At 26.2% G+C, this 22,490-nt stretch overlaps 1 protein-coding gene across 1 annotated transcript in view; it reads left to right on the top strand.

Annotated features, from left to right (window-relative positions):
- Window positions 1-22,490, top strand: part of DIP2 (disco-interacting protein 2) — a 46,006-nt gene that overhangs the window by 13,700 nt on the left and 9,816 nt on the right. Inside the window, exons 3-7 of the mRNA XM_011497532.1 lie at window positions 8,066-8,254; window positions 11,608-11,754; window positions 18,132-18,542; window positions 20,024-20,312; window positions 20,837-21,176. Of these exons, the coding sequence (XP_011495834.1) occupies window positions 8,066-8,254; window positions 11,608-11,754; window positions 18,132-18,542; window positions 20,024-20,312; window positions 20,837-21,176 (1,376 nt within the window). The remainder of the gene's footprint in view (window positions 1-8,065; window positions 8,255-11,607; window positions 11,755-18,131; window positions 18,543-20,023; window positions 20,313-20,836; window positions 21,177-22,490) is intronic.

Raw genomic sequence — 22,490 nt, forward strand, 5'->3', positions numbered from 1 at the left:
ATTTCAAAAATAGTTTGGAAAAACAGGAACAGATTGTAAATTACATACAAATTAAATTTTTAAAAATTTTCAATAAATTTTTATTGCAAATAATAGGTTTTTTTTCTAAAGATTTTGTAACGAGAAGTCCTCGTTTATTCTGTACTTGATCAATCATTTATCTATTTATAAAAAATACTTTAATAAATTAGCTTTAATAATATACCGATTAGTATTTTATTTTTAGTTTTCCTAAATGATTTAATAAGTAACATTAAATTTCAGAGAAATGTTTTTAATGCATATAAATAAATTAATTTTATTGATATATAATGTATAATATTGGTTAATTACTCTTATAATACTATTTTTACAGCAATTTTCGTACATATACATTAATACTCTCTTTTTAATGTATATAAAATTTAAATAATAGTATAAAGCGTACGCAGAAAATTATTTTAAGCGCTATTTTAAAATCATGTAAATTGCGAATACAATACAATGAGTATACACATCATTTCAATACAATAGCTTGATGTGTGTACAGTAGCTAACGATGAAATTAATCAATTCATTTCAAATCCCGTCATAAGGTTATCTTCGGCACGAAATTTTAAAATCCCCCTCCCCCCAGCTGCGTAGTTAATGATAATTAAGTAATTATAAATACATGTACATAAACGTATAATAAAATCAAAGTCGTATCAATTTCCGCGCATAAAGTCAATAAGATAATAAATAAACATTATTTATCTGATTAAATATTTTCTTATGAATTAAAAATTGTATTTAAGAAATACATTTAAATCTTTTAAAATTCATTTATGTAATCAATTAAAAGTATCAACTTTCAAGCATTTAACAAATATTAAGGCTATTATAGCAAACAAAAAATAATGTAGATAGATTTATACGATTTATGTATGTATGTATTAGGTGTGATTATTACTAAATCAATATTGATCCTCATATAATGTTTTAACGATAGTTATCAGTGAAGTGTGCTTGAATTAAAAACAATAAATAGAATTTCATACTATATTAAGGTATTAATTATATAATTTATTAAGATATTGTAGATTTCAGCTATTAAGAAATTGTATCTTATAAATATCTTTACTGCATAATAAAATCTTAATACAAATGAATCTATTTTAGGGGCAATCAATGAAATTCTATGTATCTATGTAATTTTGAATAATTACTTTTGTAAAAGCTGTTATAAGTTAAGCGAAATTCGTTTATTTAACGTACTTATAAGTTTAAAATCTCATGAAAATTAACAATACATAAATACATCCATCAATCATCCAGAATCGCGTTACATATGCAAACTAAGATGAATACAATAGAACGAACGTACAAGAAAGCAAAGTCATGTTCATTACAATCGCATTCGCTCATATATAAAGAAAATGGGTGATCGTCATTCGATCTCCTCAATCTTAAATACATATATTTCTATTTGTCATTTCGTACTGATATAATTAATGCAACGTGGCTTACGCAAAAAAACGAGAATTTGTTTATACGATGAGCTACAGAAGAGATTTTATAACTAAAGTCGATAGCTAGTCTTTATGAGCTTAATTAAGTAATTATAAATACATGTACATAAACGTATAATAAAATCATACATAAATGTAATGTTCTTTTAGCTTAAATTTTGTTCACTTTAAATAGCTTCCACTTTACTCATCTATTTGAATTATATTTTTATTATTTCAAGAAATTTTTTTTTAATTTTTTAATTTTAATATATATTTTTATAAGATGAATAATATATAAGTAAAACTAAAGATTGCTTATAATATAATGTTTTATTTATGCTTTTATTTAACTGACTAATCTAATTAAATAAGTACTCTATTTTATATATTTAAAAAGAATGAAATAAATTAAAGATCTTAAGATAAGAAAATTCTTTCATATTAAGTATATTAATGACATAGTTTCCGGTAAATTAACTTGAATCATTGTTTATACTTTGCGAGATTCTTATACTATTTAATAAAATTTTATAATTTTTATAAATTCGTATTTTTTAAATACTATATTTTATTTGAAATATTGATGTAATTACGTTAATATTTTCATATAATTTATTTATTGAAAATGAAATGGCCTTTTATTTAGAGTAAATAAATATAATAGAGGTAGTGTAAGTCGGGAAGTATATAATATAATATACAAGTAAAGTACTTTGTGTTGTCTTATATATTATCTAATATACTTTTGATTGTATATATTTAAATAAAAATAGAATTATTTCATTAACTTCATTATTAATAGTGTAAAATTATTAAATTCGTAAGCAGAAATAATATTTCGTATTATTTTCCAGAAAAATGGTGATACATTCATTTTTATGAGATAAATCTTAAAATTTATTTGGAACCAGATGTATGGTTGTATACATTGTGCTCATATAAAATAAAATAAAATCACTTATATAAAAATATTGATAACTCCTTCTAGCATTTATTTTATTTGAAAAATTGTTTATACTACAGTATTATCAATTATCATTTAGATGATTACAATAAAATAAGCCTTCTATTAAAATGAATTTAACATAATCAATTTTATAATTATATATGCATGTTTGTGCTTCATTTTACATTTTTATGAATCTTCTTTGCAATCAGTTCTTGGTCACAAAATAGAATTTTGTATCCTTATAAAAATTGAATAATAATTTTTCAAAAAGAATGGTTTGAAACATTAAATTTCTATACGGCTTATGAAGCTGTTCATAAATCAGGATTAATAAAAAGTGTATAATTATAATTATTATAGATAATATTTAATATATTTTGGTATCCATAGTTTTTTTAATGAAAAAATTTTACTTGAATTACATTCCAGATTTTTCTGTTATTATACATATATTAAAATAATTTTAGTATTAATGGTTTAGATCAGATGTTACTAAATGAGCTAATTATATTTAGTTTATTATATGAATTTATACAAATTGAAAATTAAAAAAATCTTATCTGTATCAAATGTAAAACAACAATAATATATTATGTATTCAATGACATATCTGATATAAAATATTCAATTGTATTTTTGAAATAATACTTCACTTATGCGCTCAAATTAAAAATATCAACAGTTTAGTTTTACTCCAATTGCATTCCAAATATGTGATTTGATGACTCGTTTCATTAGATTATCCAAGTTAAATGCAATTAGAGTATGACTGATATATATATCTATATACAAAATTCGAGTACTCGGTAAAATATCTAAACTTGAAACCATCTATCAAATTCTATTGTTGGAAGAACCGATCGCAACCGTATCGAAGGATGATTACTGATCCACAGTTTAATGTGTTATTTAAACATGGTATAATTTGATTTAAATCGAATAAATATTCATTGTATGCAATGTAATTGGTAGTTTCATAATTCAATATTGACGCAGAAGTAATATTGTTATTCCACGGATTTAAATTTTCTCAATAATTATAATAATTAATAATTAATTAAAATATTTATTTACTATGCTGTGACATTAATTATGTTTAATTAACACAAATAAAGAAAATAATAAAAACCTAAGCATTGTATTGAGTAAAAATATTGTATTAAAATTATACACTATATAAAAGCTATATTTTAGTAGGTTTAAATAAGATATGGTATATCAAAATATGGTTAAAATTTCATTCCAATCTTATTTTAGTCGATATTTATCCTACTTACATACGTATGAAAAATATACTTTTAATGTCTTGCTTTTTTTAGTAACTTCACGAATTGATTTTGAAACTTAATTTTTAATATTTGAAACTTTTAAATGCTTTATAAATACATTTATAATATATAGGAGATCTGATTTTTATAATAGAATATTAATTCATATACGAAGTTGCAGTCTGTTGGAACTATTAGGAACATTATAATATATAATAATATATAAGCAATATAATTTTTCAGAAGATTGTACAATGGATAAGAAATGATCTTCTTTATAAGCCCTATAGTTCATATTACAATTGAGAATTAAATTTTGATCAGATTCCACTAATTCCGCGGTATTCTGGCTACAGTTTTCGCTCTTATATTGACTTCCAAGCATCTATCGAGAGTGCGTTGGTTTTAATGAAACATGCTTCGTAAGGGAATTCCATTTGGTAGGAATAGAGAGCTCGTGGTGGCAATCCGAATCTTCAAGAACTTCCTCGAGATTGTTTCAATATCTTTTGCGAAGTTGGTAATTAAAATCGCGTTCAGAACTCAGATAGCGCTTTTGGGTCAGAAAACTCGTTATTTCGCAAAGAGGAGCCACCCTCGAGTTCGCACACGCACGGCAGCATTCCTCGATGAGTTGTTCGTGGCTGCGGTAGTCGCTTAAGGCATGCGCGCCTTCTTACATATACATTCTCGTTTTCACATACACTTATGCTGCACAAAGCCATGCTCAGGTTCGCGTATTATACCTGCTGGCGAGTAACTGCACATAGACACGCGGAAGAGTCGCGAGAGCCGAGGCCTTTTACATAAGGTGATCCCAAGGCGCGATGGCTTCTCCTTCCACTTTTCTCTCTCTCTCTCTCTCTCTCTCTCTCTCTCTCTCTCCCTCTTCCCATCCCCCTTTCTCTTTCTGATTTTGCAGCAGCCTCGCCTGTATAACGTGCACTGTACTCTTGTGTACGTTCAAAGTCGATTTTTCGCGACCATGAGTCGACTGCTTCTTCTTCTCTTTATTCTGCTTCTTCCCATCTTCCCATGACTCTCGAGGCGAGGACGAGCATATATATATATATATGTATATATATATATATATATGTATATATTAGGCGGAGAAGAGTGGAAACCTTTCACTGTGGGAAAGGCACGAAATATATCGCGGATCGATAGACTTTCGGAAGTTGGCAAAGCTACGCCAAGAAATTTTCCTCGTGTTGTAACGTGTAAGAAAGCGAGGGAAGATTCGTCGTCGAGATTGTGCAGACTCTCCAATGATGCTCATATTGCTTCGTATTTCAGACTGTTAATTATGGCTTTTTTGCTTCTCCTTCTTCTTCGTTTTTCAAGGCTTAATTGATGGGAGGTAGAAAGCCGTAGATAATGCTCAGATGTACATGTAAGTGTGGGCCGTTGATGGACTAACGGCAGTATCCTGCGGCGAGAAGAGTAGTAGAAAGTAGTGGTTTTTCTTGCTATTTTTTGTCCGATGCAATGCAGTTCGATCGGTGCTTTGATTGGATAATGACAGCAACGGCATACCATGGAGAGTGCTGTGAGCCTGCATGTACCAAATGATAATACTAATATAATATTATTATTATTTATATTTCATGTAGTTCCTTACTTATCATTATTTTAAGAAACTATTAAATATATTGTTTATGAAATTAATTTATCTTCAAATTAAATTTTTAATATAATTAATTCGAACATTTAACTCTATAGTGTATTAAAAATCTCTGATTCAATTATATTATTAATAAAGTAAATAACTGAGTATTCTTGTATAAAAGTAATATACAAATTTAATAAATCTAAAGTATATATAAATAAATCTAAAATAATTAAATTATTATCTTAGTTAAATCAAATATATGCATAATATCAAACAGTTAACATATGGTCGAAATTAAATTATTTAAAATTTAATCGTAAAATAAATAAAATAAATAATAAATAAATAAATAATAAATAAATAAAATCATAAAATACTATTTTATGATAAAATGAATATTATTTAAATATTTATTGTAATTTCATAAAACGCAAATTATTATAAAGAAATTAATTTTCAATGAGGAAGAGAGAGAAACAGAGAAAAGCGTTGACCATGGGGCACTTAGCGTATGTAATGTATGTGCCAACCGCTCATAGCTGCCAATGTAACTGCACATTGCATGCTTCCGGGTCGTCTGATATTCTCTCCCTGGTTTTCTTTCTCTGTCATATGCACCCCTGTTTTATCAATTGCCCATAATTTAGTATTATTCTATCTTAATATTCATTTACAATATTTTTATCCGTACTATTTAGTATGTTTATAGTTGTATTTTATGACATATTATGATGTATTAATCACCTTATTTAATTCATATTTCATTAATGTAGCATTTATAAATCATAGTGTGTTAATGAATTAAGGAAATATTTAATGAAATATATTGCTATTTATTTATTTATTTTTTTTATAAATTAAGTCTCAAATTTTTTATTATAAAATTTCAAGAATATTAATGTAAATAGTGAATAGCAAAATCGAATTTAAATAGCTTATTGAAATATATAGGTATAAAATAATTATGACTGTAATTAAATTATTTGCATTCAATCTAACGTGTATTTACTTAAACGATTTCAAGTTTCAGTCATCAAAGGTTACGTAAAACACTTGGATCAAAGAACATATCATACAACCTTGCTATACTATTTATATTTTTGCTGCGTATCAATTTAAGTATTGGCAAATGCAATACATGATAAGTAAATAGGTGACCAAATTTCAGGGATGAAAAAGGGAAGCGAAACCATTTCGAGAGTCTTATTGTGTAAATAGCTTAACGTCAAAGTACTTGGGCAAGGCGTGTAAATCATGAGTGGTCGATTGCTTTTTGCTTTTCTCGCCTTATACGATACTCGTAATCAAAGTCGTAGGGCGATGCAACGTCATGAACCAGAACCGACGTCTCACCGCTTACAATTTTTTTGCATTTTGGTGAGAGCTTTTCTAGCATAACTAACGTGTTTTGGTGATAAACAAACGATGAATAGTTCAGTCGTCGACTGATGTCTTAATACCTTCAGTATTCTAAGCGCGCATGCATGATGCGTTATGTATTTTATTTACTTATGGCTCTTGCTATTATTTCAATTTGTATTTGTATTGGGTACCTTATATAACCATATATGAAGATAAAATATTTATATCCTTTCTTTTGTGACTACAACGTGTGCTCATGCACGCACTACTGTTACGTAAATCGCTGTTTTGGCGAACGCATGGCTAGGACAATACGGATGATTGAACTGTGTTGCATCGCAAATAGCATAGTATGATTATGTGCTGTATTACTGTATTCTATTTGTGACAATGATTTCGTGAGATTTTCTATGCGTGGAAAAATATTAAAACTAACCGTATTTAATATACGTATAACAAAATTGCTTTTAAGTTTTATATAATTTATGGGTTTTATGTAATTTATGAGTGGCTAATGGCTTATACTATAATAAAGTATTTTGTTTTGAAGAAAAGAAAAGGTTCTAATTATATAATCACATACTTTCTATATTTTTACACGATAGTTTTCACTTTTATATACTTTTATTTAATTTAAATGTTAACAAAATTTGTTGGGATTTATTTTCTATAAATACTCAGTGCGAATAGTTAGTAAACGCAAGTATTTTTTTAATAAATATTTAATTATTTGCGAACTGAAGTTATAAAAATAATTCATTGTTTCAGAATCATATTTTCAAATTAGTAAAAATTATGTAGAATTTATTATATTAGCAGATACTTTTAATTTGTTAATAATTATTCAAATACTATTAACACTTGTATAATTATTATTTTTATAAAAAATAAAAGTTTTAATTTTAAATTGGTTTTGTTGGATCTCGTTTGAGTATTCATTTAAAATTTAAGTTCGTTGTAATTAAATCAGACAAGAAATAAATTAAATTTCAATAGCCTTAATAAATCTAATAATTATTATGAGTCCTATATTATTAATAAATTAAATGGTTATTTAATTGTAAAATTTATTCTAAATATTGTTAATTACTAAAACATGTATATTTAAATATTCTTAAATTTACCAATTCTTAAAATATCTATATTTAAGTATTGTCAATTATTAAATTATATTTGTTTTTATCGCAATAAATCGATGTTTATAGATAAGAAATTTTTGTGCAATTAAATAAATTAATTAGTCTTTTATTTTAAAAAATATCGTTACATTTGGTTTGAAATTATGCATATTTTGAATTTATTATATTCAAAGTGTATGCGTATACACTAATCATTGACAGTTACAAAGCACTTCCAAGCTATTAAACTTCTATTTGTTCTACTTATTATAACGCATGCGCAGGCGGGAATAATGGAAATGGCGGTGGTGGCGGCGGCATTATTGGTTTGGAAAGAACAAGTTTTGGCAGTGGCAGCGGCAGCGGCGGTGGCGGTGGCGGTGGAGGTGGCGTCAACGTCGGCGTCCGTCCGCAGCCACGCGCCCGACGTACTCAACGTCGCGTCACTCACTCTGAAAAGCGCTATCATTCAGGTAGCCCTTGAAACGAGGATTTTATACTGTTATGCTCGTTGTTCTGTTGCATTTAAAATTTTTTCATCTAGATGCACTCAGTCAGTTAATTTATCATTTTGGTGAAAATTTATCTAGAGTAAGGATGTAGTTTATGATAAGTTTGACTTTCCAACACAAAGGAATGTTATTATAAAATGTTCATTGCTGTTTACTTACATTATTTTATAATTATAAACATTCCGATTAATATTAAAATAAAGAATTTGTATACGAATTAATTAAACCTGTAAATAATGTATAGAAAAACAAAATAAGAAGTTATTATCATATATTTATATCAATATTTATGGTATTTAAAGATTTTCATAATTAAATATATAAAAACTGTCATACATATTTGTTATTTATAATCCTATAATAATTTCGTATTTTTGTTAACAAAGGAAAAACATTTAAATTAGCTATTTTGTATTTTTCTATTTTATAAAGTATAACATCTGTATCTTTGTAATTACTCTTCAGTGTTTTTACAATTACGTGAGTATGTAAATATTGTTCATGAGTATAAATGAAGATAAAGTATCGTCTTTTAAAGATATACATAAAGTATGTTACATGTAGTTTTTATTATTCGAATGTATTGAAAAAAATAAAAGTAAAATGGTTTGAAGTGAACCAATGTTACAATATGTTGTATTTTTATCATAAATTTTAATCAAGAAATAACTTTGTATGTAAAAAAATTTAAATAAGTATATCGCTAGAATAAATAATCGTTAAATAATACTTAACTTCGATTACCAAATGGATTTTGACTGAGTCTTCTATTTGCAACGAATTGATGGATTTTTATGCATTTTCGTTCGTTCTTATTTATTTTATATTTTGTATGTCGCATATGTACTAGATAATTTTAATTTATTATGTGAACTTTATAAGTTATTGAGAGCTTTTTAATATCTATACATAATTAGAATGAGAAATATTTATATTAATAACACATTAAATATACCAAAATAACTTGGGATAAAGGTAATTATAACAATTTAATAGCAATATAATAAAGAAATATGATTTCTGATAATTCAAAATTGACATCTATTTTGTAAATATAAAACAAATAGTTCTTTAATATTTGAAAATGTTGAATTTCTAAATGAAATCATATTTAAAAATTATAGTCTATTAACAAACATGTGTTTGTTAATAAATATATTAATATAAAATACTGTTTGCAATTAGTTTAATTATTTAATTATGCATTATTGTAATTATTAGTAATTGTTATTATATCAAGCATTACACTAAAGAGATGTTATATTCAAATATTATTATAGTTGTAGGAAATTTTTTAAATTACTGGTACATCAAACCTTTATATCAATTGATAATGACTGTCACCAGTTACTAAAGTACAAAACTGTCTATCAAAAATATAATAAACTATCGTTTGATTACTAATTTTCTTTTTATGAATAGAAATAATGCTTTAATGAGCATGTAATATTAATAGATCATAACGATGATTCGATGGTTCCTGAGAATCCAAAAAGTGTCATGTTTATACGCATTCCACAATTGTATTTTGATTCGAAAATGGACTGAATGTACAATATATTACAATATATTAAATTAATTACTCCTTTTAATTTAAATTTTATATTTGTTTAAAAATTCTATTTACTATTATTGATAATGTAATTCACTTTTGCATAACTATTATAAAATCAGCGCCTTTTAAAAAGCATTAATTCCCGCACGCTTCTCTTTTTCTTTTTTTGAACATTTTGAGACTTTCAAACTTTGTGTGTTTTACTTCTGCGATTAAAATATAAAATATAGAAAAAAGTAACGAAGAGGAGTCTAATTCAGTTTACTGATGATGTTCTATTGCATACTATTTTATTCTTGCTTCATTTGCTTGGGATCAATATTATTATAATGGTCTTTTTAGTTGCCTTGGTAAACAATTATTTTCTTACGGTTTGATAATGATCTTGGAAGTTTTCTATTTCATAGTTTTTACAACCTTATATTGTTTTTCTCTGGTTATTAGTTGCTTCTAATTTTTATTGCTATAAATTATTGTATTTTATTGATTAATTTTTGCTTTTTATTTCTTCTTAGGAGATACTTATCACTAATTTGGAGGAATTAAAATCATCTTAATAAAAATTTTAACATAATATTTTTTTAAATTTTTGGCGTATCATTATTAAAAATGAAAGTTATACAGAATTTTTATTTTAATGAATACATTTTTTATATAGAAAATACATTCTAAAGCAGCAAAGAATTAATTTATTTCAAAAATAATAGCGTAAAACTTTTTTGTTATAGATATTTTATATATTTTTTTATATGCAATAAATAGTTTTCATTATTTATTTGTTCTAATTATAAAATTTAAAAAAATCTCAGATTATAAAAATATTTAATCTAAGAAATAAGGTAATTTCCAATATTTTAATAAATTTTAATTTTAATTTTAACTAAATCAAATCCTTTATAAAAGATAATTTTAATAAAAGTACTAGATTTATTATTTATAAAGAAGGGTCTTTTAAGTAATATTAAATGTTTGTGAGCAGATTAAATTTTTTTTAATTGTAAATTTTCAGTACACATTAAAAAATCAAATTTCTTAAATATAATATTGATAATAATTAATTATATTAATAAAATCAAAATTTATTTTAATGATGTTTCATTAAATCTTACAATATTAAATAGTGTCTATAATTATAGTAATTTAAAAGCATTTTTATATTTTATTACAATTTTTAAAGTATAGCAAGAAGTTTACTTCAAGTTTAATTCCAATTTTTATTCTATATTTTCTATGATTCAATTTAATTATATTTATTTACAGCTTTGTTAATTCGTCTACAGTTGAGATCAAGGTGATATGTAATGTATCACATAAAAAAATATTAATTAAACGTATTCTTAATAAGCTTTTTTTTAAATATATATTTAAAAAAGTTATATTAAAATATTTAATATATCGATAGATGAATTATAAAATATATTTTTATAAAGATGAAGAAAATTAATTTAAAATTTACTATATGAAATTAATTTTAAAAAAATTTAACGCAATGAAAAGCAATTGATAATTGAGTTATAGTTATAGCTTATGAAGTGATTACGATGTATTTGTATTTTATAATTAATCAGTAATTCATAAGAAATTAATTTAAGACAAAATTAAATATATTATAATAAGAGTAAAATAGTGATAAGTGTCTCAAAAGAGTGAAGTTAGTAAATCGTCCATGCTCTTGTTATATCTTCATACATACTTCATACATTCGTCTTCACCAGGATTTGGTGTCTATGTTTTTTGTCGTTGTTGTTGCATGCACCAGGCGGACGCCTAGTACCTAGTGGAATAGCCAGTCCTCCGGGATCTGGCAGCTCCACGAGCAACAAGAATAACACTGGCAACTCAAATTTGGCAGCGACAAGACGTGGAAACCGCAGACTCACGCGCAATGAAAGCCGCTATCATTCTGGTGAGTATTTCTGCGCACGCGCAAACACCCTCAAACTTAAACCATCAATGGACGAACGGGTGTATTGCAAAGAGGAAATCCGTATGCTTACAAATCGAGAATATATTATAGATATAATATAAGAAGATGGCATTTATAGATTTTCTTCCTACTTGAGAAGAGTATTTAGTATCTGTTTTTTATTAGATAGATTCTGGTTATACTTGCATGTTACATTGGTAGACACTGGTATTTTCGTTAATTGTTATTGAAGAATAATTATGATTCATAAGGTTAGTTTAAATAAAAAATAACCAATAGAATCATAAAATACTTGTACGTATATTTTGTACACGTTAAAATTTTTTTAAATTTTATAATAATAAACCATATAATGACTGGATTGACAAAAATGTTATTAAAAAATATTTTTAAAATTTCAAGATTGTAAATTTGAAAATAAATATGCTAAAAACATAAAGCTATAGTGGATTACTTATATAAAATACATAATGATTTGAATCTACAAAATTATTCTCAGAATTATAGTAAAATGAATACTCGGTGGTAATACCTTTAGGCTCTTGATATAATGTTTTATAACATTTTATTTGTGTGTTATTTTATTTTAAATTATTTTATTTGTATTATCTTATTTTATAGATATTATATAGATTTTATAGATACGAATAAATATTCGTACCTATAAACACACATAGAAAATTGGAAATTAAATAATATTTGTTAATAATACAATTTAAGAATTTAAATGTTGTATAATTAATTCATATTAAAATTTACGTAAAAAATTCATTACATAAATTAATAAAGTAGTAAATTGAAATTATTAATCTAAATTGATTTAAATAATATTATTGCTAAAATTTATAATTAATAGATCTTTATTTACGAAAATTAAATTAAATTTTTCCATGCCATGTACATAGAAGATGCTTTCCATATAAGATACTTTAAAATTATTTTCAACAACATTCATTTTGAAACTGTATTCTAACATGAAATATATATAATTATTGTTGAATGTTTACAATTACTAATATTTTTAATATTTCTTTCAAAACGAACTAAGTATTAAATTATATCAAATCTGCATTTAAAGTATGAATGAAAGTTTCTATTGTAAATTACTGCTAAATATGTAAGTAAGTTTTATATAAAATTTTAATTCTCTAAAATATTCATTATCAATTTTTCTATGAAATAATGAAAATATTATGATGAACTTAATTAAATTATTTCATGTTTAACTTTTGAGTTTTTATAAATTTTGTGTTTTTATTATTTCATCTTATAGTATTTCATGTATAATTGCATTTTATGATATTAATTTTTGAATTATTGATGAAGTTTATATTATATTTTACTTATTTGGTGAGAGGTTGGTCCTATATGTCCGTAATATATCATTGTATTTATACATTTTTTATGTATTTAGGAATAGTAATTAAATTATTTTATGATATAATTACTTTAATTTTTATGTAGAATTAACTTATAAAATAGATTAATTTTTTTATTAAAAATAAATATTTTCTTATTCAATGCAAGTAGATTAATAATATTTTTATAAAATTATTTATATATTAAATCGTTATATACAAATTTTTTGTTATATAAAGTATATAGTTACATAAATTTGTTTTGAAAACATTTAAAATAGTATATTGATAGAAATAAATATCTAAATTAATGTTAAAATAATAACTTTTTATATATGGATAATAAATTGTTTGATATAGGTAAATTACAAACTCTGTAAGTTTTAATTTGTTAGTAATTTCACTTTGAATCTGAATATTAAATAGTTAATAATAAAAAATTTTCATTTATTTGTTAATTTGACTAGTTTTCACTCATTTAATTTCGAAAGTGAGTAAGTTTGTGTATAATTTTAATGAGCTAGTTCAAATAATTAAAACCGCGTATATAACCGTGAATTTCACATTAATATAAGAATATTACTTTAGCGTTAAAGACATTATTAATATAACATTATTTAATGTATTTTTGCTTACTCATTATTATTGGCCTATAAAAAGCCCGTAGGTATACGCGCACAGATAGAGAATTTATATTATACATAGTCTATTAGCTAATATAAATTATAATGTGCATATGTGATCTCACAAACAATAACCTGAAAAAGTAGTATTATTCAATTCACGTAGCCAAGCATACTTAACGTGTATAAACTTCCAGTTATTTTGAAATAATTCCTTTAAAAGCTTTAAGGTTTTAAAAGTACATTTTAAAGGCACAATTGCACACGCAAATTAAAATATGCGAATACTGTACTACCTAGTAAATTTCGCATTAGCGTTCTGCTAATTGAAGTTGAGCTGCTTTAAAACAGCGAATTCCTACGGATTTCGTAATATTCTTGTCGCCTGGCTATTTTCAAGAAATCCGTATAGTAATGTCTGCTCATTACGCGATGCATCTTAAGTGGAACGACTCTTTTTATGACATTTACGTGAATTACTGACAATTTCGATATTTTCATACATCTTATCATTCAATGTAATCGCAACGTCTTTCATACATACAAGATGTATTGTGGTATAAAAATTATATATAGTGTATATGTCGCCTACCGAAACAGGTTTTATTTAAGCTGTCATTTCAATGAATGTACTTATAACTTTGATAAATATTTTTAATGAATTTCAATAATTATAAAATTTTTAATTATAAAAATTTATGAAAAAATATATTATTATTAATAATTAATATTCAAAGAATATTTATATTGGATATTTATTTAAGCAATGGTATTGATTCTTACAAATTTTGACCAATCATTTTTCATCTTCATAAAAGATATTTATATGTCGCAGATGATGTATTTGTGGTAATTATATACACTGCTCTATGAGACTGTACGATCAAGTATTATAAATTATTTCAAATTACTATTTAATACATATAAGATAGATAGATGGACAGATAGTGAAAGTTTATTCTAAAATCTAAAATTCTTAGAAGTTTTAATCTTATTTTTCTATCATTTGAATTAAAGATTAAGTATTGGATAGTATTTTTAGAAGTTGTAAAACTAATATTTAAAAGTATATATCTGTTTCAATAAAATAGTTTCATTTGAGTTATTTACTTTTCGTATATGTTAAGTTGCAACGAAAAATTATATTTAAACAAGCTATATTAATAATAATCGATATTTACCTAACAAGTAATTTAAATTGAAGTAGAATGTGTAATAATACTTTGCTCTCTAGTTTAAAAAATGTATATTTTTCATAGAAGTTTTAATTAGTTAATTAAAACTTTAAAAAATTGATGTAATCATCAAAATAGAACTAAATGAAAATTTAATATTTTAATATTGTATTTCAATTAGAAATATGATATATATTTGGAAATATAACTTTATAATTTTGAAAATTTTATGAATTAAAAAGATTATTTAAACGAGCTTTATATAATCACGAAACATATAATAATAGCTTCATTAGATTAAAAACTTGAACAAGTTGTAGATAAAGATATTTACAGTTGTATAATATTGATAAAATTACATGCATAATTCAGTGTTAAAAGCAATTCTATATTTTTATGTTATAATTTTATATATTGTCAGCCTTTCTATTTTCAATTTAGTTATTGTATCCTCATCATTTTAATAAACCAAGATATAATTAAATTGAAAAACAGAAATTGTATGTGAGAGAAAACTTGATTACTTAAAAAATTGCCTTGCAAATCGACGATAAATTGTCTCACACATTTATCGAATGAATATAAAAAAGTTTTACTACTGATTGCATGTTCTCCAATATGAGTATCTATGATTTAGTATCAATATTAATGCTACTCTCATAATTTCTTGGCATGAAAAAACGCACACCATATAGATGAATCAGTAATAAACTCGTGACGAATAATCAAAACGTAGTGGCGAAATTAGCTGTCGAAGCTGCATTCCATGGTCGGTAATACACGCGCGCGCGCGCGCGTGTGCGTACTGCAACAATGGATCCACCGGTGCAGGAAAAATGTACCAAGAGCCCTCGAGACAAAGCAGCTCTGTATCCCATGCGTGGGCACGCAGGGAAAGTTGCGGACTCTCTCATGATATACGATGACGGCGGGGTGTGGTGGGGAAGGGGGACTGGGATAGAAAGGTCAGCACCGTAGCGGCCGGCTCGGTATGTCCATTCCGTTTTCTACGATCTACGCACGATTAGCGCCTTTCGTAAGAGTGGCGCACCGCCTAACGCCTCGAGGATAGTAAAATATACCGGCGGATTGTATACGTGTGGGCAATTGGCCGTAGCAAGCGAGTGCCATTCGTCACTCGCCCGTATGCTGAGCGAATTACGGTACGGTCGCTTTAATCTTAGGACACGGATATTTGCGCTCTTATCCCAGCTCGCGCTAACGGTCTTTCCCGCTGGAATTTTGCGCCCTATGTGCTTGTTCTTAGACCGGTCTCTCTTTTCCGTCATCCCGCCATCCTACCCATCTACCCTCTCTTATTTTCTCTCTCTCTCTCTCTCTCTCTCTCTCTCTCTCTCTCTCTTGCACTTACTCACTCACTGACTCACTCATTCACTCTGCCGGTACACGATAAAAATTTGACAACGTTGTAGGAAAGTATCCTATAAGAACTTTGGTCTGGAATTAGTATTACTTCATCTCTACATCACGCGAAAACTCAATTTAACTGGACCATTTGCTTTCCTGTTGTTAACGATGGAGTTTTAAGGCTGATATTCAACATGTGTTCATGTGGTATGCCAAGATATTAGACATATAACTTCTATTTTTTTTTTGTATAAATTCTATTATAAATTTCAATTATAAAATTCTATTATATAAACAAATAAATTTTTGATTATAAAATTATTAATATTCAAAAAAACTTTAATTTTCGTAAATATTAATCGTTATTGATTAGAATATATATATATATATATATATATATATATATATTATTAACTTTGCTTATTTATCCTTATCAAAAGAATATAATATATATTCACTTTCATAATTTCTATACTAATAATTGTATACAACTGAATTATATTTCTGCATATTAGATAACTATATTACCATAATAATAGATGATTTTTTTATAGAATTACTATAATTCATTATAAAACATATTTTCGTTAGAGAAACAACTAAAAACTCATTTTGATCGGTGAAATTCGGTGAAAATCGGTTCATATTTTTGTCATTAGTGCATTTATATTTTTCTGATTCTAATAAAATAATAAATTTTACACGATTTTATATTAAATCAGGTCATCAAATTTATTTTATTCAATAGAAAATTATATACCTGATCTTAAATCTAAATAAATAAAATACATTGTATTACTTAAAAAAGTTTTTTGTTTTAGTATTTTTCATTGTTTGAAATTATAGAAAAATATCTAAATACGTTATTAATCTTTCTACTGTTTTTGCAATATATTATTGAATTACTTACACAAATTTTATATAAAACAAAATCAAATTAGCTTTAATAAATTGCTAAGTTTAAACTGAATTTAAGAATTAATGATTAGGTCGAGATTTTTATGTTAGAAATCGAAATTAACATATATTTTCTTTAAACTGTTTTTTTTTCATACTTTTCGATTGATTTGAAAAAATTACAAAATTATTATTGGAAATTACGGGTAAATATTTAAAATTTTCGTTTTTGAAGAGAGTAATTTATTTTAAATATAAATTATATAATTGATTTTATGTGATTTTATTGAAATTTTATTTGGGGAGGTGCACACTTATAATTAAAAAAAATTATAGTTATCTTTTTTTTCGAAATAATAAATATCAAGTACAAATTTTATTTTAAAAAATGATCAATGAAAAGGAATTTTGAGGAATATTGCATACTAAGTTCATAATATTTGTAACGTTGAGTTCATAATGTTTAATTATATTTCATTAGATGTACGCTGTATTTATTAGTATAGTAATTTGCTTTTTTTTTAAGTATATTAAGTGTACCTACTGGGTTTTAACACATTCATTACTGCAGCTTTAGCGATAAATTGTATAAAACCTTGTATAGTGTGGTCCATGAATATAAAAGTAATATTTAAATAATTTTAATGAAAGCGCGAAAATATTGCGCGGAAATTTGACATTGAATTAAGAAGTATTGCATGACAAATAGCGATTAGATAGATGCAAATATTTATTATATTTACGATTTTCGACTCTGCAATAATTAAAAATGAAGCATCGTGATTGAAAAACATTATGACGTACATATTTAAAACAATTATTTGAACAAACTCAGGATTTCAAAGTAATTAAAAAAGTTTAAGTACAACTAATTTTTCAATAAAAATTTATTTGAGCAAGCTTATGAGCGGTGTGGTTTGGTTTGTCGACTGCAGAAGTAAGGCAAGAGGCGGTGCAACAGGCGTTAGCAGCTATGCAGAGTCGACCTAAACCTTCACTGCCAATGCCCTCGAAGCGGACTTCGGTGATGGCTCGCAGTCCCGAGCGCTCAGAACGTACAAACTCAGGTCTAACCGGACACACGGGCGGTGCCGGCGAATCCAGTAGCGATGAGGACAGCGTGGTCACGGAAGAAAGCCCTGGAGCGGGTGGTCCTAGTGGTACTGGGCTCTCGGACACAAGCAGTACCGGTTCCGCAAGGGACACGCCGCCGCCGCCGAGGCCGCCTGCCAGAAGGCCACCCGCTGATATTACTGACATCGCCGAGTACACTCCCCATGCCTACTGCAACCTCGTGCAGCCACCCGATGTCACGCACACCAACACGCAATCACGACGACCAGCAGGTAATCAACGTACGTCGTGACCTGTCGATTGTCCCGCATCATACCGTTATCATACATATTCTTACTATAGGAGGATGTTATTAAATCTATTAATGCTGGGGGTGAAAAGTGTCACGTTAGAGATGAGTTTTTCAACAGAGATTAAATTTCTTCTTGAGTTATTTTACTTATGATAACTGTAATATGATTTAATATGGGGAGGTACACAGTATAGTTTCATTATTTCATAATTATAGTTGAAAGAGTTGCTTTGGCGTATTAATTTATTGATAAACCTGTAACCTCGATGAAATATCTTGATATATTGGAATATATTGGTATATATTAGTAATATTTTGGCATATATAGGTAATATAAAATTCATTTACACATTGGAAAACATATTTTTAATCTGATTATTGCAAAGGATTAATCTGTATCTACATCTCTATTCTTAAATATGCATTATATATATATACAAATTGAAATTGAAATAAATAAATTAGATCGTACAAATCTATCATGTAAAAATATGATTATAAATTATTACAAAAAATTACAAATTATAGAATTGTAAAATATCTGAACGTTTAAATACATTTAATTTGTTACATATTAAAAATCTGTATAAGAATAATTATTTATAAAATTTACATTCATATCAATTTAACATTTAGAAATTTAACATTTTTCTTTCAACAGTTTACATAACATGAATTTGATACAACCTAATGACCTTGACTTTACTAATGTTAATGACTATCTAGAGTTTTTAATATATTATTGATGATTATTAAAATTTTAATTTTGAACACGCATATGTTTTTAATATTTTTCATTACATTTCCAGATATTAATTATTAACACATAATTTTAATAAATGATTCTATGCTTAATGTACATATATCAATCTGATGTCAATTCTTAAATGGACAGAATATTTTAGTTCGTCAAATATGAACCATTCGTTTTAATTAGATCTTGAAATTGTATTTGTATTTAAATATGTTCTATATAATTTATTCATATTCCAAAAACTTGTTTTTTGTTTCAATTACTTCGTAATCAGTAAGTAAGCAATAATGAAATTTGAATAACTTATAGTTTAAAAATAGGTATGTCTGTAAATTTTGTACTTTTTTCTTGCCCAAGAATAAAATTTCTAAGTAATAGAAATGAATAATGTAAGAAAATTTTTATTAGGAATTTCATGTTAAATTCTCTATCGTTTTTTCTTTGTCAAAATAAAGAATATTTTTTTAATCTACTATATCAAGTATTGCACATTTTGTATAAATTGTTATACTTTAACAAATACTATACTAAGAGATAAATAAAACCTGTAAAAGTTAAAAAAATACTTTTATTTTTGTATTTTTCTTATATAGATGTTTCCAATGCAATAATAATTATGAACAATCTTTGAATTAATAAAAACATCTTAAATAAAAGCAACTCTACTATAACTTTTAACATATTATTTATCGTGAAATGTTTAAAAGGTGCAGATCGGGTAAACCGATATCACGTAGTAGAAGAAAATAATACAGGAACGACGGGACGCTGGAAAGTCTCAGCAAAAATCCAACAACTATTAAATACTCTGAAACGGCCAAAGCGCAGGCCACTGCCGGAGTTTTACGAAGATGACGACATTGAGCTAGAAATTGCGGCGAATCCAAAAGATCCAAATGCTCCTAAACCGGAAGGTGGCACTATGACACCAGCCGTCGGCGAGCAGCTCTCCGTGCCTTCCGGTCTTCCTCGATCCGTCGAAGCTTCCATTCAAAGGTTCGTACCAGTGTCTGCCGAACGTTCTTTTTACGGTGAATCTCGTATCTTCCCATTTTTATATTGCTACAAGAAAAAATATTAGTGGCATATTCTAAATTAAAATTTTTTAATTAGAACATTTGAACGTTCATCACTAGATATGCCAGTTTTGATAAACTATCTTCAAATTAAACGGATAATTTATTTTTATCATTTAATCCTATCTCCTTATGTTTTCCAAGACTTTATTGATACTGTTGAACGCACCTACACACACACGCGCGCGCACACACACGCACACATTTTTTATTTCTATTTTTATTCAATAATTACCAACTTGTATTTTATCATAATACTAATCTTGGAGTGAAATTTAGACGAATTAAAATAATAGAGAACTATTTAATTATGGGGCTACAGTTATTTTAAATTGTTATGCTAATTAATTTAAATCGTAATAGTAAGTACTTGAGTCAAATTAAAGCAAGGATTGAAATTGATTTTATCCCAATAATAAGTTAATTTCCTCAATTAACCTGCAGATACGGTTCGGCGTCATACAAAGCACCAGCAGCAACAGTCCTAGATCCGAATGGCAAGCTCTGTGTGACGCTGACATATGGGAAACTGCTAAGTCGCTCCTACAAAATAGCATATACGCTGTTAAACAAGGCGTTAAGTAGAGTGGTAGGGGAGTGCTGCCTGAAGCCTGGTGACCGAATCGCTCTCGTCTATCCAAACGATGATCCCATCAACTTTATATGCGCGTTTTACGGCTGCCTACAAGCGGGTATCGTGCCGGTGCCCATCGAGGTGCCACTCACGCGCCGCGACGCTGGGTCTCAGCAGATCGGCTTCCTCCTCGGAAGTTGTGGCATACAGGTCAGTGTTCACCTTGAATTGAGAGAATAGTAGGGTTTCTCACTCAATGTTCAAGCATATTCTATTTTCTTTTGAAACAAATTTTATAGTGTTGGATTTTTTTTTAATTTGGGATATATCGATTACTAATGAGTCATAAGTATATGTTACGCTACATTACGTTAGAGCACAAAGGAAAGGTCTTACATACTTTCATAAAATAATATGTAATTGCATAATTTTACATACATTTGTTTACTTGTGAAGAATAGCTTATATTTTTTTATGTTCATAAGATAATTTTCACTGCAAAACATATCGTTTTAGAATTTTTATCTAATTTTTATTTTATCAAATATACTTATCTTATAAATCGCTTATCAATAAATTAATGTAATAGGACAATTTTTATTATACAAAATGGACGTGGAGATATTTTCAATCGATCAAAATATAGCCATTAGCTACTTTCGATTAAATTTCACTATACTTTTCGACTAGATCAAAAACCAATTTCTAAAAAGAAATTCATTATTCCAATATATATTTGAGATAAACTGTCACCTACTATACTGAAACACGATTTTAGACTTTCTCACATTATTTGAACTTTAATGATTAATTATAATGTAAGGAGTACTGTAATTTAAAATATTTTATTAAAAAGATATTGTAAAAAATGGGAAAATAAAAACTCTTAAATCTTTGAAAATCTATAAATTATACCAATTAATGAATATTATTTTTAATATTTTTGTTTAAAAAAATCTGTATGATAAATAACTCAAATTTCACAAAAAAATGTTATAATATTTTATGTCGTTTATTATAAAAAAAAATAATTAAAAGAAATTATTTATTAAATGAATTATATTAACATAAATGTTTTCACATATATTTACATATATTATTTTATTAACATATATATTAACATATATTAACATAAATTTTATCAACAAGTGATATAATTTAATGATCAATAATATGAATTTATTTGATAATTATAATACGTGTGTTAAATTGAAATTAGTCCTTCTTTATTTAATTAAGTTTTCAAATTATCTCTTGATCATTATATATGCTTGAAATTTTAATATTTTTTAATAATTTTTTTATGCATTATATAAGCAAAGACTATAGAAAAACTGAATTCCTGATTTTTGAGAACCTTAATCATGATCTATTTTTATCTTATTATGAAAGTGGGTATTATTATGAAAACCTACCTTGTATTTTTTGTAAGCTCCGACTCTGAATTACTGGAAAAATATATGAAATGGATTTATCGGATATTTGTATAGATTGGAAATAATAATAATAATAAATACTAATAAT

Source organism: Ceratosolen solmsi, unplaced genomic scaffold (genome assembly GCF_000503995.2).
Source record: "Ceratosolen solmsi marchali unplaced genomic scaffold, CerSol_1.0 scaffold47, whole genome shotgun sequence".
Lineage (NCBI taxonomy): Eukaryota > Metazoa > Arthropoda > Insecta > Hymenoptera > Agaonidae > Ceratosolen > Ceratosolen solmsi.